The sequence below is a fragment of the Tamandua tetradactyla genome, chromosome 7, assembly GCF_023851605.1.
Source record: "Tamandua tetradactyla isolate mTamTet1 chromosome 7, mTamTet1.pri, whole genome shotgun sequence".
In the NCBI taxonomy this organism is placed as follows: domain Eukaryota; kingdom Metazoa; phylum Chordata; class Mammalia; order Pilosa; family Myrmecophagidae; genus Tamandua; species Tamandua tetradactyla.
The window spans coordinates 29,395,888-29,412,394 of record NC_135333.1 but is presented as its reverse complement, the minus strand read 5'-3'; the positions used below and the strand labels follow the sequence as shown (position 1 = coordinate 29,412,394).

The 16,507-nt window shown below is 54.1% G+C and overlaps 1 protein-coding gene across 1 annotated transcript in view; it reads left to right on the top strand.

Moving 5' to 3' along the window:
* The first annotated feature begins 9,583 nt into the window (after positions 1 to 9,583).
* TMPRSS6 (transmembrane serine protease 6) overlaps positions 9,584 to 16,507 on the top strand; it is a 36,926-nt gene continuing 30,002 nt past the window's right edge. Inside the window, exons 1-2 of the mRNA XM_077168740.1 lie at positions 9,584 to 9,778; positions 15,615 to 15,811. Of these exons, the coding sequence (XP_077024855.1) occupies positions 15,616 to 15,811 (196 nt within the window). The 5' untranslated portion in view covers positions 9,584 to 9,778; position 15,615. The remainder of the gene's footprint in view (positions 9,779 to 15,614; positions 15,812 to 16,507) is intronic.

Here is a 16,507-nt window from a genome sequence, read left to right as displayed (position 1 = left end):
AAGATCGAGGGCTCAGCCTATTGATCTGGTTGTCCCCACTGCTTGCAAGAATATCACAAATTTTTCATATGGAGAAGTTGAATATTTTCTCCTTTCTCTCCAGTTCCCCAAGGGGACTTTGCAAATACTTCTTTATTCATTGTCCAAATTATTCTGGGATATATCAGAGCATCACACTAATCTGGACAAACCAACAAAATCTCACGGTCTATTCAAGATTTCATGTACTTATGGTGTTCAACTAAACTGACTTTACAAGATAAATAAGATAATGTGCTACCAAATATAAATTTTGTACCAAATAAACATCTCTCCCTTTGGTGTCACGCAGAAGTTGAAGTTCTAAAACAATGTAATTATTCTAAATAATGCTGATTTTCATAGCTTCAGAGCTCTAACTCTGAGTCTCAGGTGTCATATAAATACCTGGAGTTTCTGGGAACGCCCAGGTTATATACTAACAGCTCAGTATCTCAGAATTTAGAAATAACAGTTACACCTCCTAAATATATATGACTGCTGTAAGAGCTTACAATGTAGGACCCTTTATAACAGGCCCTGCCCCTGACAACCCATGCTCTTGACTTCAGTTCACTGAGTTTTGTTTGTTTTTCTCCAGTTCACAGAGTTTGTATATTATAGTCAGTCCATATGAGTGAGGCATGATAATATTTGTGTTTTTGTTTCTGACATTTCATTCACATACAGTCCTTAAGGTTTATTTATCTAGTTGTATGCCTCACAACTTCATTCTCCTTGCAGCCGCTCAGTAGTCCATTGTATATACATACCATAGCTCCCCCTTCCGTTCCTCACCCACTGTACCCTTAGGCCACCTCCATTCATTGTGGACCAGGAACACTGCCACCAGAAACACCAGTGTGCAAATGTCCACTCGTGTCCTCACACTCAGTTCCTCCAGGTATATACAGGATCCTATGGGAGCCCCACCCCTAGCCTCCTGTGGAACCACCACCCTGCCCTCCAAGGGGCTGCACCTCTCATTTCCCTACCGACAGTGAATAGGTGCATCTCTTTCTCCGCATTTTCTCTAGCATTTTTTTCTCCCTTTGTTTTTAAAGTTTCATTCACACATCATACAATCCAAGGTAAGTTGGATTTCTTTTTCTTCCACAAAGAATCCATACTGCTTCCCCACACCCCCGCCTGCTGACATTTTCTTGTGGCATAATGCCTTAGTCACATTCAGTGGAAGCAGATTACAGTGTTACTGTTGACTATAGACCCTAGCTTGCATTGATTGTATTTTTTTCCTGGCAGCCAATTTCAAAAAAAGAGCAGCACCTTACATTCTGGGACTGTGGTTGGGGGAGCAGCTTTTTGGTCAGCTGTGTGGGCTGATGAAGTTGAGCAGTGTCCAGGAGTTGTGGCCGAGGGCACTGCTGGTCAAGAAGTTCTTGCCCTTGCCTCCTCCCTTCTCCTCCCTATGGAGGAGGTTTCTTCCCCTGCCCCTCCCCAGCTGACCAGTGTCGCTCTGACCAGCTCTGCCTGCCTCCCCCCCCCACCCACCGCAGGTCTGGCTCCCATCCCCCGCACTGTGCCGCAGCCCTGGCCTCCTCCTTGGCCCATGCTTGCCCCGCCCCTGCTCCTCCAGTCTTAACTCCTCAGGGACTGCCAGGGGGACCCTGCTAAAGGCCACACCTGACTACGCCATGCCCCGACCTGACCATCCAGGGGCTCCCTATAATGTGGGAGCCAATGGGGGGGTTTGGGGGGGGTGGGGAGGGCTCAGCCAGGTCCTACCTGCTCTTGGGCCTCACAAGTCTGTGAATGGGGCAGTCAGCCCGGATGAGTTCTAAGTGTCCTCCCAGCCCCATGTGTCCAGGTGCCGCATGGAAATGTGGCTTGTGACCAGGATGGCGTGCATTTCCCCGCAAGAGGTGGAGGCTGGAGTGGGACTGGGGGTGGGGTGTGTGGGCAGGAGTCAAAACAAATTCATTTGCTTTGGGACCTGCTGCTCCTTCATTTTGAACTAGTTCTGCCGCCCAGACGTCCGCCCCCACCCCAGGCTCATCCCTCAGGCGTCACCACTTCTGGGAGACCCTCGGATTTGTCCCAGGGAGAAATGATTACTTCCTCCTACTGTCCTCCTCTTGAGCCACCTCGGTCATCATCACCCATCAAGTTTGGGGAGCCTCTGGGCTACATTCTGGGGATAGAGGAGTAGTGACTGTAGCTTGGAAGAAAATCAAGTAGATCCCTGTAGTGCAAGCTTTTATTTGGAAATGTCAGCTGGGGAAAGAGGTTCTAACTTGGGTAAGGAGGGTTGTACCTTGGGGGTGGAGGGTTGTAACTTGGGGGGATGCTTCTAACTTGGGGGAGGGTTCTAATTTGTGGAAGGAGGGTTGTAACTTGGAGGAGGGTTGTAACTTGGGGGAGGAGGGTTGTAACTTGGGGGAGAGCTCTCAGTTGAGGAAGGAGGATGAGGTGGCTGAGCTGGTATTCAGCTGGTGTGGAATAGTTTATTGAGGATGGTTCTCGGAAGAGGGAAGAATTGTTCTTATTAGTAGCCACTGTTTCAGTCATTTGGATTTTCTCACTGGACAGTGGGAAGGGTCTAGCTGTGAGCTTTTAGTCCCTGCAAGGGCCACAGTGGAACATTCTTAGTCCTTTGATGTCAGGGGCTTCATTTACTGAGCACTCAGCTTGCATCAGGCTCTGTTCTAAGCACTTGGCCCTTGCAACAGTGCTACAGGGGAGCTACTGCTCTCACAGAGGAGATGATTAAGGCAGAGTGGTTGAGTGGCTTGCCCAAGGTCCCACACCTAGACCCTGGAGGGTGTAGGATTTGAACCCAGGCAGTCTTCAGCACTCACATGGGCACTTCCTGCAGTGTGTCAAGTGTGCGCATGTCTAGTCCTCATATAACCTCATCACTCCGAGAGACTGGGGGGACAGGGATCTTGCACCCAGTTTCACAGATGAGGAGACAAGGCCCAGAGAGCATGGTGACGTGTCTGGGGCCACACAGCGAGTTTGGCAGAACGGGGAAGGAACCCTGGTCTCTCGCCCTGCTGGTCTCTTGCCCTGCATCCTGCTGCCTGGGGGTCATGGAGGTGGGGGTGGGGGGTGTTGATTAAACTTGAGCTCAGCACCTGCGGCTGAGAGCCCTGTGACTGCCCCGGGACATCCCCTTGTCAGGTTGGCTCATAGACATTTTCCACCACTATGGGTATGACACACCCTACCTAGGCTGTCAGCTCCCATCACAGAGCCTGGGTTAGGGTTGGGGTGGGGGGGCGGTGTGAAAACACAGGCAGGAAGTGCTGAGTGAGGAGAGGGGTGCAGGTTTGGCGGGGGGACGATTCCAGGAAGCCAGGACGCAGAGGGGAGGAGGAGCTGGGCGGAAGATGCCTTCTCTTCCACCCCACTGCGCAGCTGGCCTGCTGCCAGGTGCCGGCCACAGAGAGGTCCCTGGCTTCTGCCCTGTCTGACAAGAGGGAAGAAAGCCAGCCAGAGTCCCATTAGCACAAGCCTTTATTCGGAAATGCCTGGCATGGAAAGGCTCTGATGGGGAAGGCGAGCTGCGTGATGGACAGGGTATGGGTGACAGGGTCTTTGCTGGAGTTCAGCTGGCTTCAGAAATAGTTGGTAGAGGGTGGTTCTGGGAAGAGGGAGGAATTGTTCTTGCAGATTCCTTCCTTCCTGCCCTTGACACGCATTTACTGAGGCCCGGTTACGAGCAAGGCACGGTGCTAGGTGCTTGGGAGACCGCAGTGGACAGAATGCCCCGTGCTGCTGTGGCGGTCCCGACGGTCTCCTTGGGGCAGTGTGTGTGGCGGTTAAAGCGCTAGCTCTGGAGCTGGATGGCCTGCGAAGTCCTGGCTCTGCCGCTTTCTAGCTAGGACCTCAGACAAATTCCTCAACTCTTCCAGGCCTCAGTTTTCTCCTCGGTAACAGAGAAGAACCCCAGTTAGTGTCGAGAGGATGAAAAGAGGGTACGGAAAGTACTTAGGAGAGAAGTGGCGACTGGGTGAGGCTGGGAGGTCCGGCATGTCAGGCAGGGAAGTAGGGGTGGACACAGCTGGCTCGGGGCTTGCCTCCCAATAGATGTCACTCCAGTTGTCTCGGTGAGGCTGTTTAGGACAGGGCCTGACCTGGACCCATTGTAGGTGGGTTCCATCTCCCACTCTCCCACCTTCCTGCCTTCTCTTACCTCTTACTCCTCAGGGTTCACTCCTGCTCTCAGGAGTGACCCTGCATAGAAGTGTTGCAAAGACCCAAAGGGACTTTAGTGGGGTGTTCCAGGCAGTGTGACAAATGCTAAAAGAAAGATATGGGGGTCTTCCAGTGCCTCTCAAATCTGGCCGTGTTAGCTGCCACCAGGCTGGTTCAAGGCCAAGGCTATTGTGTAGCCTTGATCTGTCCCACTTGCCCCTTTTGCACCTCAGGCTCCCTACCTGTAAAATGGGTTGAAGAGAGTGAAGGAACGGACTCTGTCTTACCGTTAAGCTGTCTTCTGGCTGAACTAATCTGCTCTGTGATGGCTGGAAGGATGCGACAGGGGACCCACTCCTTCTGGGCAAAATGACCCAGCAGATTCACCCACAGAGCCCTCCATCCCACTCCCATTTCAGTTTTAAAAGCATTAGGGAGTACTGGTTAGGAAAAGCTAATGTGACCTGCTTGGTAACCCACCCCAGGGCAGGCAACTCATTACTCATTCATTCAGATACATCTATTGAGCCACTGCTGTGTACCTTGCACTGTTCAAATTGGATGTTTAAATTTGATGGGGTTGGGATTGCTTAGAACAGGGCTTGTCATTGACCGACCTCACAGGGTTGGGTGGATATGCAACTAAGGGGCCAGTGACTCCCATGACAGATGCAGGGTGACACCTGCCATAGCACCAGTCACAAGCAATCTCCCAGGACCGAATAGGTCAGCAAACGAATTCTATTGCTTGTGATTTATGCAAATGTGAAACTAACAACAAAACTCTACTTCTAGAATCCCAAAGTCAGATGCTGACAGGGGATGAGGGGACAGATAATACAACTATGGTGAAAACGATGCCAGTGGACATGCAGTGAGCTCTAAGTAGGTGCAGGCACTGTTTAAATTCTTCACAACATGCATGATTATTGTCCTTATTTTCTAAGTGAGGAAACAGAGGCTCAGTAAGATCAAGTAACTTGCTCAAGATTGCATGCTTGGAAGTGGTAGAGCCAGGACTCAAATTCAGGCTTCTAACTCCCAGGCCTGTATGACTCCAGGACCTGTGTTTTTAACCCACACTGTGTGAGACAATAGGGAGGGGTGTGGTCTGTGTCCAACTGAATTTGCTCAAGGGCAGCCTCTGCTAATTGCTGCTGTGTTTGGGAAAGATGCTAAAAATGCAGCTTTTATGGGAAAAGTTTTAAGAGATACTAAAAATGCAACTTTTATGGGATACATCCTAATCTTTAAAAATAGGCCACTAAATTAAAAAAAAAAAATTGACACACAGGCAGAGCCAAGTAAAATGCATCTGCATGCTGGATGCGGAGGAAGGAAGGAAAACCATCCTTTGGTATTTACTGTAAGGTGACTTCTTCCAGAAGCTAAGTGCCCCTGCTCTCCTTCCATGTGCTCTCTGAGTCCTGCTGTGCCCCCTCCAAAGCAGGACCTTCAGTGTCCTGTGTATCACTGCATTTAGGCCCTCGGTGCAGGATGTTTGTGTAATGAATGTGTAGACCGGTGAATGGGCAAAGAGGAGGAAAGAAGAGAGGTAGGAAGGAAGGAAGGAAGATAAGAAAGAAGGAAGAGTAAAAGGGAAGGACGGGTGGAAGGGTGGAGGGAGGGAGAGAGGGAAGGAGAAAGAAAAGAAGGGAGAAAGGGAGGGAGGCTCCTACAGAGGTTTGAGAACCTGGACTTGCACAAAAATTGGAGCACAATGGCCAGAAAAAGGGAGAAGACCCACTGGTACTGGAGCATCTCTCAAGATCATCACCAAGTTCAACAGCTGTCCCGATAACACGGATCTTTGAGGAGAAGAGCAGCCCCCAGGGAAGACTGTGGGCTTTGTATGAAAGGGCAGCAGAACAGAGACTCCTGGGAGACCCTCCAAGCCCTTGCACGGGGTTCCCTTGGAAGGCAAGAGCCAGAATCCAGAGCTGCGCTGCCTGCAGTGGCGGTGTCTACGCTGCAGCCACATTTTAGGGCAATGAAATAAAAGTCCTGAAAAGTGAAATTCCTTGCCTCTTGGAAATTCTTAACTCCCATACCTAAGATCTTGTATTCATATTAATGATGTTGCCCTTGAAAAAGTGTTTTGAAATGTATTTTTGGATAATACATGGGAAAGCGTACAGGACCAGGTGTTGGGTAGGTACTTGGGCTCCAACACTTTCTTGGGTGCACCCGCCGCCCACCCCCTCTGGGCGTCGGTCTCACTACCTGTCCCCGGAACCCCTCCTGTTGGAAACTCAGGGCAGAGGACACCAGGCCAGGCTGCGTGACATGCAGAGTTTCCATCCTGCATTGCCTACATGGCTTGAGACAGCGCCTCTCCAACCCCAAGCCCCTGCAGCAGCAGCAGCTTCCTGACTACTCGGTTGGGAAAGCAGAGTGGGGACAGGCCAGCGGACTGATCAGTTCCTCCACATGCTGGCTCTATAGACAGAGGTCAGAGGCCAGGACCCCAGGTTGCAAGTGACACTTTTCTTTTTAGGGAAGGAGAGCAGTCACGTGTCACAAAGCCATAGAGCCTTAGAGCCTGAAGGGCTCTTGGGAACCCAGAACTGCTGCAGGGGAGGGAAGGGGGGTTGCCGAAGCGGTGACCCCCATGAGGTGTCATGCTTAGCTTGCTGACAGGCTATCCTGACAGTTTCACTTTCCTGAAGCTCCTTTCGAGCATCCGTAATACTGCTGAGGGTCCCGTCCTCCGTTAGGTGCTCCAGTGGGACAGAGGAGCCTGGGGCCGAGCACCTGTCCTAGGTCTGCTGTGTGTGACCCCTGCCCCCAGGGTCAGCTGTGCTCTGGGTGGGCCAGGCCCCTGCCGTGCAGGTCGGCCCTGCATTCCAGGCTGAGAGCCTGTAACAAGCGAGCAGGCGGGTTGTGGTGGGCTCACCATGCAATGGACATGGGTGCTGGGGTGGCCGCCGGGGGGGAAGCCACGGCAGCAAGCAGCCGGAGGCCTTCCTTTCCTCTCGGCAGTGGGCCCCCCAGCCCAAGGCTCCAGAGGCTGTGGGACAGAAGGGAGCAGTAATGACCTCTGCGGATTTGTGTGAGGAGAGCACGTGCGGGTGACGGATCCTCGGTGTGGAGAGAGGGTGAGCCCCAGCAGTGACCTGAGGGCGCAGGGCTGACACCGCGCGGAAGCCTTTGAAAATCTGGTCCCAGGCGATGTCACCAGCCAGCTTGCTTCTGCCTCCTGGGCTCCGTCCTCCTAGACACCTGTCTAGACAGTGTCTGGCTGGAGAAAATGCAGCCCGCCCCTTGCCACAGTCCCGGGGCCTCAAGTCTGCGGACTTCCCCTGAGGGTTTCAGAAAGAGGCTGAAATTCCAGAGAATCTTCTCCAGGGCAGGCTGGACTCTTGGCCCAAGTGGTCCTGTTCTTTCTGCACCCATGGCCTCCTGGAGATCCGAGACCCGCTGTCCCTCAGGCCGGCTGCCTAGGGAGGGGGCGGCCCTCCCGCTGTCTCCCCGCCTCCCCAGCCTGACTCCCACTCTCTTCCCCATCAGAAAGCAGGCTGGAATATTACCACTTACCACTGAAGGGGCTGGCAGTAGCTCTCATCCATTCACTCAACAAGGGTTTATTTCCCCACTAGCCAGGCACCATTCTAGGCCAGGACCCCACAGGAGATAAGACAGCCGAGGCCCTTGTCTCCGTGGGGTGCAGAGGCCCGCCCCTCCCCCCAGGCTGCGGCCAATCGATGCCCGAGGTACAGGGCACATTGATTGTGCAAGGTCCCCCGCTTGCCCTTTGCCTTCAAAGGAAGGAGCAGGCTGGAGGCAGGGCTCGGGGTGCCTCGGTCTCCACGGCCCCCTCCCTGCTCTCTTCCCAAGCACCTCTCCCTGGAAAAGTTTGCAGCATGTGGGACCCAGGGCCTGGGAAGGCGAACGGTTGGAAATGCCCAGGACTGGGGCAAGGCAAGGGTCCTCGGTCCCCGGGTCAGGTTTAGGCCCACGGGCAGGAGTTGGGACCCCAGGAGGGCTGAGGAAAAGGAGGAGGTGAGGGAGGGTGCCCCTACCCAAAATCCCTAACCAGCCCCGCAGTGCCCCCCACCCACGGGAGCTACTTGCACTACGCAGGGAAGAGCCACGCGGGGGAGGAGCCACGTGCGGGGAGGAGCCACGTGAAGGGAGGAGCCACGCACGCAGCCACTACGCTTGCTCTGTGCTGCAGCCGGCACCGTAGCGTACGGAGGACTGCTAGCTGAGCTCCTCTGGGCACCTCCCGCAACAGAGGCTTCTCACGTGCCTTATCTCAAGTTGTCATGGTGGGGTTCATTTTGTGCCTTTGACAGATGAGGAAGCCATGGGTTCAAAGAGTCAGGGTACCAGCCCAGGATCACGCGACTAAAACGTGGCGGGGCCAGCTGACCACCTGGGTTACCAGCTAGGACAAAATCAAGCATAGGACAGATTCACCCATACCGCACTGCCTCCCACAAAACACGCACACACATCCCATCATGCCACACACACACACACACGCACACAGAGTTCCCCTGCACACACTGCCTCCCCCACATCCTATAACACACCACAGCACACGAGGTTTCAGGTGTGCCCACTCGATTGAGACACACATTGCCTGAAGTCACCCTCCCTACTGGGGACAGACACGTCACCCCTCACACCCCAGACGCCCTGGTTCCTAACTCATGGTTTGGCGCAAACCCATCATCTCTACAGCAGCACTGTCCAACAGAACCATCACGGGAGCCACAGGTGCAATTTAAATTTTCTAGCCGTCACATTAAAAACCAAGGAAAAAGAAGCAGGTGAAATTAATTAATATATTTTCTCTAACCCCAAATAGTATCCTTTCAACATGCAAGCAATGCAAATAATTATTATTGAGTTATTTCACATTCTATTTTGGCACAGAGTTTTGGGTCCCGGTGTGTGCATCACACTCATACAGCCTGGCCACATCCCAGGGGCTCGAGGGCCACATGTGGTCGTTGGCCATGTAACAGACAACCCAGCGCTCTAGATCCGGGTAGGACGGCAAGTCATTCCCAGCTCAACAGAAAGCGTCGATCCCCACCGTCCCCTCCATTCTTGTCCCTGGTCCCCAGAGTACATGAGCTAGCCAGCCTCCTTTTCTCTCCTTTGGGCCAGTGGTCTCCTCTGGTCTCACCTGTCCAGGTAAAGAGAGCTGCATGAGCCCCTTCCAGCACCCGCGAGGACTCTGCACAGCCCCCAGTCCTTGGCCGCCCTACCTCAGGCTCAGGGACCCGGGGGGGTAACCAGGCAGATGTCACCAGGCAACAGGCCTCAGGGGAGAGCTCAGATCTCCCACACCTGCCTGCCTGCCTCTGGGTGCCCATGGGGCGGGGCGGACAGGTGGGTACCGCCTGCCTCCTGCCTCCTGCCTGTTTACCTGCGCTCAGTCACAGGGCTGTCCTGGACCCAGCAGGAGGCCCATGGAGCGCAGGGCCACAGGCCACAGGGCACAAGGGCCAGACACCCGGGCGATGGCTCTGGGCCATTGATCTAGGCCAGGCCAGCTGGGTGGGGGTGGGGAGACCTTGGCCTGGACAAACAGAGGCTCCCGAGGCCTGCACAGAAGTCCTGCATCCACCTGCCGCTCCCAGAGGTAAGCGGGGACCTTCAGGGCGGGGGGCCAGGATCTATGAATGGTCTGGTGACGACGTCCACTCTGAAAGCCGGGCCTGGCTCCCTAGGGCAGGAGCTGTGTGTGCTACTCGGAGACCAGGCCTGCGGAGCTGCCTTGGCCAGAGAGTGGGCCGGTGAGGCGGGAGGCGAGAGCTCTGCAGAGCTGGCTTGGGGGAGGAAGGACAGGCCAGAGCAGGGTTAGGTGCAGCGTCAGGCACCAGGGCTGTGAAGGGGCCTCAGGCATTGGGGACTGTCAGGCCTGTGGTTCCTGCCAGGCCTGTGGGCTCCGGGCTGACACAGTGGGGAGGGGAGAGGCCTGATTGGTGGGGCTGCTCTGCAGGTCTGGACGTGCTGCCCCTCCACATCAGGTACTCCACATGGGCTTTCCAGGGTGGCGACAGAAACAAAGTCCCGCACTCGCCCCTGTGTGCTGACCTCAGCCCCTGGGCCCCTTAACTCACAGGCTCAGAACTGAAAGCAGCTGGCGTTGTGTATGTGTGTGCACACACGTGTGTGTGATGTACAGGTGTGCACCTGCAGTTTGTGTATGACAAGTAGGTGGGTGTGCTTGCCTCAGTGCACCTCTATGTATGTGTGTGTGTCTGTGTATTTGTGTGCTGCAAGGGACTTTCACTCACTTCCCCACACTCCGGGGCGGGGACACACGGTGAAAGTGACTGGTAGAGGTTTACTCTAGGCCCCATTGGCCTCATGGAACAGTGCTTCCTGCGGTCCTAGATCAGTGTTCTTGCTCAGTAACCTGCTTCAGTTTCTCCAACCAGTAAATAGAGATAGCCAAGCAAACATCCCAGGCTGCTGGAGGCTGAAATGGAACTCACCTTGCAGAGTCGCCCGGCCCAGGCTTGGTATACAGCAGGAGCTCCATGTAGAGGGGTTGAATCTAAATCGGTCCCTGCCGGCGTCCGGCCCTCTGCTGGGCTCTGTCCCACAGCTCAGCCTCCAGCAGGAAGACTGAGGGTCCTGCAGTGGTCAGAATGGCAGAAGAGGGGGAGGCGTGGGTGCCTTTGTGGGGTTCAGATAGTCAGAGCAGGGCAGAACTCTTCAAGCCCCTTGGCACCTGGGGCACAGCCCCTCCTTCCAGGGGTCCACCATGGGGGGACTGAGAAAACTCCCACAAGGTGAACTGCGTGGTGATGGGGAGGCCCAGGAGGCTTTGCAGGGGCAGCTGACCCTCCTGGCGTGCTCTCGGGGAGCTGCCAGGAGGAGGCGGTACTGAGCTGATGAGACCTGAACGGACCATGAAAGCAGCTGGAGAGACTCGGAGGTCAGACGGTGGGGGCCGGGCAGAGGGAACAACGTGCATTGGCTTGGTGGCAAGTGAGGGCTGGCTAAGAGCCCTTGACCCACAAATGTTCACTATCGTTCTCATTATTAGACTTGATAACCAGTAGAAGTCTAATATCTCTGGATGCACAGCAGGGAAACAGAAAGGAGAGGAGCAAGGAGGGGGAAGAAATGGGCCAGGTCCCAGGCAGCTATGTAGGCTGGAGCTGGGCCCTCATTCATTCGTTTGTGCAACAGCAGTTATGGAGTGGCCAACTCAAGAGCTGGACACACCTCAGGGGACAGAGTGGAGCCTCTACTCTTACACAGTTTGCAGCCAGGAAGGGAATGGGCAAAGAATGAATAAGCATGTCATGCAGTTTAGATCTCAAGAAGTGCCGTAAAGAAAGATGCAGCAAGCAAAAGATTGGGGGTGAAAGGAGGGGTCAGAGAAGGCCTCTCTGCAGAAATGACATTTGAGTAAAGACTTAAAGGAGGTGCAGGATTAGAGTGGCCATGAGGCAAACTGAAGGAGAAGCGTCCCAGGCAGAGAAAGAGCAAGTGCAAAGGCCCTGAGGTGGCAGTGTGCCTGGTTGTTGGAGGTACAGCAAAGAGATGGGCGTGGCTGCATCAGAGGGAGGGAGAGGACAGAAAGGTGGGCAAGGACTTTGTCACATACCCTTGGGGGCTCTGACAAGGACCTTGGATTTATGCTCTAGGTGGATGGAGGCCTGGGGAAGGTTGGGAACAGGGCAGAGGCTGAAAGGACCATTCTGGCACTTGTATGGGAGTTCCCCAGAGGGGGTGGCCTCTGGTTGCAGCTGAAGTGGCAGATGATGGCGACCAGGATGGAAGGAGCAGTGAAAGGGCTGGGTTCTGGGCGCCTTTGGAAGTTAGAGCCATGGACCGTTCTGTCTGTATGGACCTTAGGGACAGTGGGGAGCACTGTGTGACAGTGAAAGGCAGGGGTGGCATGGTCATCTTTTCGACTGTCCGTTGCTGCTCTCTGCTGCTGGATGATAAGCCCTGAGAGGGTGAGAACAGGGTCTCCTGTTTTCACCAGTGGCCCCCCCCAAGCCCAGCACAGAGCCTGGCACTGAAAAATGAGATGCAGTAACTGAATTCAGGACTCCATAGGCCAGCACCTTCTTCCAAGCCCTCCCTCCAAGCCTTACAATTCCTGCTTCCTGGAGGCAGCAAGATGTATGGAGAGAGAGCACTGTGCCAGGAGTCTGGAGGCCTGGCTGCATTCATTCATTCACTCACTCGTTCACCAATCATCCATCCATGTGGCTGACGCTGTGCTGGGTTCTATGGTGAATCAGTGAACAAAACACAGGGTCTGCCCCAAGGGCCTCCCTTTCCTGTGGAGGAGAGAGACAAGGCCAAAAGCCAGGCCTGGAGCGGATCTGATTGAGGGCTGCCAGGGCAGGAGGCAGCTTACCTGCCAGGTCTGGAACTCATCACCTGGCAGCTGGCCTTGGATTCCTCAGGGGCTTCAGGCAAACACGGGGTTTCGCAGGCTGTGGAGGTAGTGGGCACGAGGGAAGTGAGGGCTAGAAGGGGGGGTCGGCGGCGGCCTCAGGATGTAGGGTCTCAGGTACCGAGGGTGCCAGGGCTTAGGCTCGTAGGTGGTTGGGAGCTGAGAAAGGATCCTGAGGAGGTGAGTGATTGGCGCTGGGCAGGGAGGTGTTTGCAGAGACCAGGCAGAGGATGCATGGAAGGAGGGGAGGGAAGGCAGGGAGCCCAGTTAGGAGGGCGCTTCAGGAGTCCAGGCTGGAGCTGATGGCAGCAGAGGGGAGATTTATCAGGGAGGCAACAGCCACAGAGAGAGGGACTCGCCTGGGGCACCAGGGAGGGAGGGGTGAGGCCGACGGAGGGTTCTTCCCTGGACTGTCCCTTTGGGCACTGCTTGGAACTAACCAAGTGACCATTCCATGCCTTGCTTTCCCCGACTCTATGCCAATGGTCTACGAGGCAGGGAGGGTGGTGTGCAGAGCCCCATGCCTTAGACACACTGCTTGGGTTTGCCGGTTGACTCTGCTGCTTACCAACTTCGTGAGCTTGACAGCAGCTGCTCAGACTGTCTGCCCCTCGGTTTTCTCACCTGTGGACTGGGGTTTAGAAGGTCTGCGTAGTTAGGAGAGAAAGTGCATATGAAGCACTGGAAACAGCGGCAGCTGAGACTTAATGCATGGCCTCTGTGCTCCCCGAATCCCTGTGTGTGAGTTTTCTAGGAAGAGCTCCTCGGTGATCCAGACTAGAGAGTGGAACAGGGGTGCGGCCACCTCTGGTGGAGGGAGGTCCTGGGCCTGAGAGGGTGAGGGGCGCCCCACAATCAGATCATGGGACAGCCACCTTGGCCCATGTGTGACGCACCCAGGACAGAGAGGCAGCTCTGCACTGGGAACTGGGGTGCGCTGGGTGGCCTTGGGCAGGTGTCTTTGCCGCTCAGTCCCCAGCTCCCTGGCTGTAAAGAGGGCTGGTGCTTCCTGCTGGGGTGCCGTGGGCCTTGGGGCCGAGGACAGCACTGCCACACTCGTGGCAGGAATGATCATCCCTCTTGAAGACAATTGTACAAGGATGTGACGTTTACCATGTGACTGTGTGATTGTGAGAACCTTGTGTCTGGTGCTCCTTATACCCAGGGTATGGAGGGATGAGTAAAAAATAGGGGTGAAAATAAATAGATAAATACTGGGGGGGAAAACGGTAAAATAAACTGGGTGTTTGGAAACTCTAGTGGTCAATGAGAGAGAGGGGTAAGGGTATGGTATATATGAGCTTTTTCTTTTTTCTTTTTATTTCTTTTTCTGGAGTGATGCAAACATTCTAAAAAATGATCATGGTGATACATACACAACTATGTGATGGTATTGTGAGCCACTGATTGTGCACCGTAGATAGAACGTATGTATGTGAAGATTTTTCTCAATAAAATAATGAAAAAAAAAAGAAAAAGAATAATCATCCCTTGCTCTGGCCCAGCAAAAGCCAGCTGCCCCCACCCCCATTTGTCCAGGTCCTCTGGGTGAGGGGGTGGTTTGTACCATGCCTGGCTGAGAGTCCCCTGCAGCCTCTCCCTTCCTTGCATCTGATGGGGGCCACTTGCCGTGGTGGACACCAGGGACCCTGTCCCAAGAGGGTCAGCAGGGAAGAGGCCAGGGGTCCTCAGAGCCACCTGGTAGGACTTTGAGCACTGCAGAGGAGACCCATTTTCAGAAACCACCCCCCCCCCCCCCGCACCGAGTAAAAACCCAAGCTTATCACTTGTGCAGAATTTCTATTTAGGCTGATGTGGAAATGGATGGTGGTGATGGTAGCACATTATCATGGGTGTAATCAGCAGCGCTGAGCTATAGATGTGACTGTGGTTAAAAGGGAAACTTTAGGATGTCTGTATTACGAGAATAAAAATTAAAAGATAAAGCACAAAACCATACAACACAGTGAACCCTATTATAGATGATGGAGTGCAGTTAATACTTCAAGTATAAGAATATCCTTTCATGAGTAATTACAGATGTGATACTACTGTTAATAAGAGGGTAGTATATGGGGAAAAATATACCTAATGTAAAGTATGGATGAGAGATAATGGTAGGATTTTAATCATCTTTCATCAACTCTAACAAAGGTCACTGTTACAAAAAAGTGCAATTATTATTAAAATGCTCTCATCCGTGGTAACAACTATTCCACACCAATACAGGGTGTTGGGGGTGGGGCAGTGTGTGTGAATCCTGTATTCGGTGCATGATTGTTCCGTTTGTTTTTGTGTGTGTGTGAATGATTGTTTTGTAAACCCATAACTTCTCTAATTAAAAAATAAATAAAAAACAAGCTTAGACAGCTCAAATGAGGGCTGTTCTCCCTGAGCGCCCCCCACCCCCCGCAGCTTCTGGGGATGTATTTAGAGTCGAGTGGCAATTTAGTTATGCAGTGAGAGAAGGTGAACTGCCCAGTGGTCTGGACTCTGTGCTCTCCTGGGAGACCTTTCTCTATACTGTGGGAAAACCTGCCTGAGAGCCAGAAGTTTGCTTACAGGCAGAGGGGAGGGTCTGTAGATGGAGCTGCCGACTTGGGGCACAGAGAGGGGGCAATGGTCAGTTGTGATTTAATCACGATTTATTAATTAACAGCTCATTTACAAGAAGTAGCCGAAGTAGTGGACAGAGCAGGGAGCTCGACAACTGGGCTCAACCCACTTACTTGCTATGTGATCCTGGGCAAGTAGCTTACTTAGCCTCTCTGAGCTTTGGTTTATATCATCTGTGAATATGTGACTGGTAGTAAATGTCAGATATCAAAATCACATCTGGAAGATGAGGCTGGGAAAATTCTGGATTGAGTTGTGACTTAAGCACTCTGTGTCTCAGTTTCCTCATCTGTACAATGGGTGCAGAATCGTGTTCATAGAGACTTTCCTCCAACAGGCAGGGCGCTGTTCCCTTCTGTTCACTGTTGGTGTTTAACAAAGGCTCCTCTGCCAATGCCAGGCTGTTTCCAACCCTGATCTGTTTCTCTGCCAGGATGCCTATGGCCAAGGCCCCCCAAGCGGCTGGCGGGCAGGGCGACGGAGGCGATGGCGAGGAGGCAGAGCCGGAGGGGATGTTCAGGGGCCCCGAGGACCCCAAGAAGAAAGTCCGGGACTACCTCCGCCTGGCGCCCTTGTGGCTGGCCTTGGTCGTGCTGGCTTCAGTGGGGGTTCTGCTCTGGTATTTCCTAGGTAACCATGTGGGCCCACCTGGAGGGGCACCTGGGGAGGGCTCAGGATTGCCGAGGGGGGCCCAGCAGGAGCGACCAGGAACCAGGCTCAGCAAGGCCTGGCAGCTCACTGTGCTAACTTGGGTAAGTCACGTCCTCTCTCTGAGACTCCCTTCCTGTCCTGTGAAACAGGAGCTGCTCATCTACTTTCTAGGTCCTGTGGTTCCACCAGGCCCTGTTTCCTCTCCAGGCCAAGTACTTCTTCAGCTCCCCACTAGCTAGGGCAAGAGGGCTCCCCGGCACCCCGTTATTGTGAACCAACAAGCCGGGAGAGTAAACATGGCCTTCCCCTACCCGCAGTCCTCCGGGGCTGCCCCCGGGGCTCGGAGCCAGCCTGTCTCTCCTGGAGGAGGCCCAGTGGTGCCCATGGTGCCCAGTGCCAATTAGTGCCTCTGCTCACTTGAGCCCATCTGGGGTGCTCCTCCAGGGTGGGGGCCACAGCTCAAGAACTTCTGGGTCTCCAGGGCTCAGCGTGAATGGAGATGGATGTGGAGGACACTGGGTTTAGGCCTCTGGGGTGTCCCTGCACACAGATGGCTTTCATATCCCAGCGTGGGAGTGTGCGGAATTCAGCAGTGGGAGCGGGGCCTGCGAGTGAGGACAGTGGCCAGGTTCGGGGCTTCTACCATGTCCTTAACCTTGGCCCTTCTCCCCTACT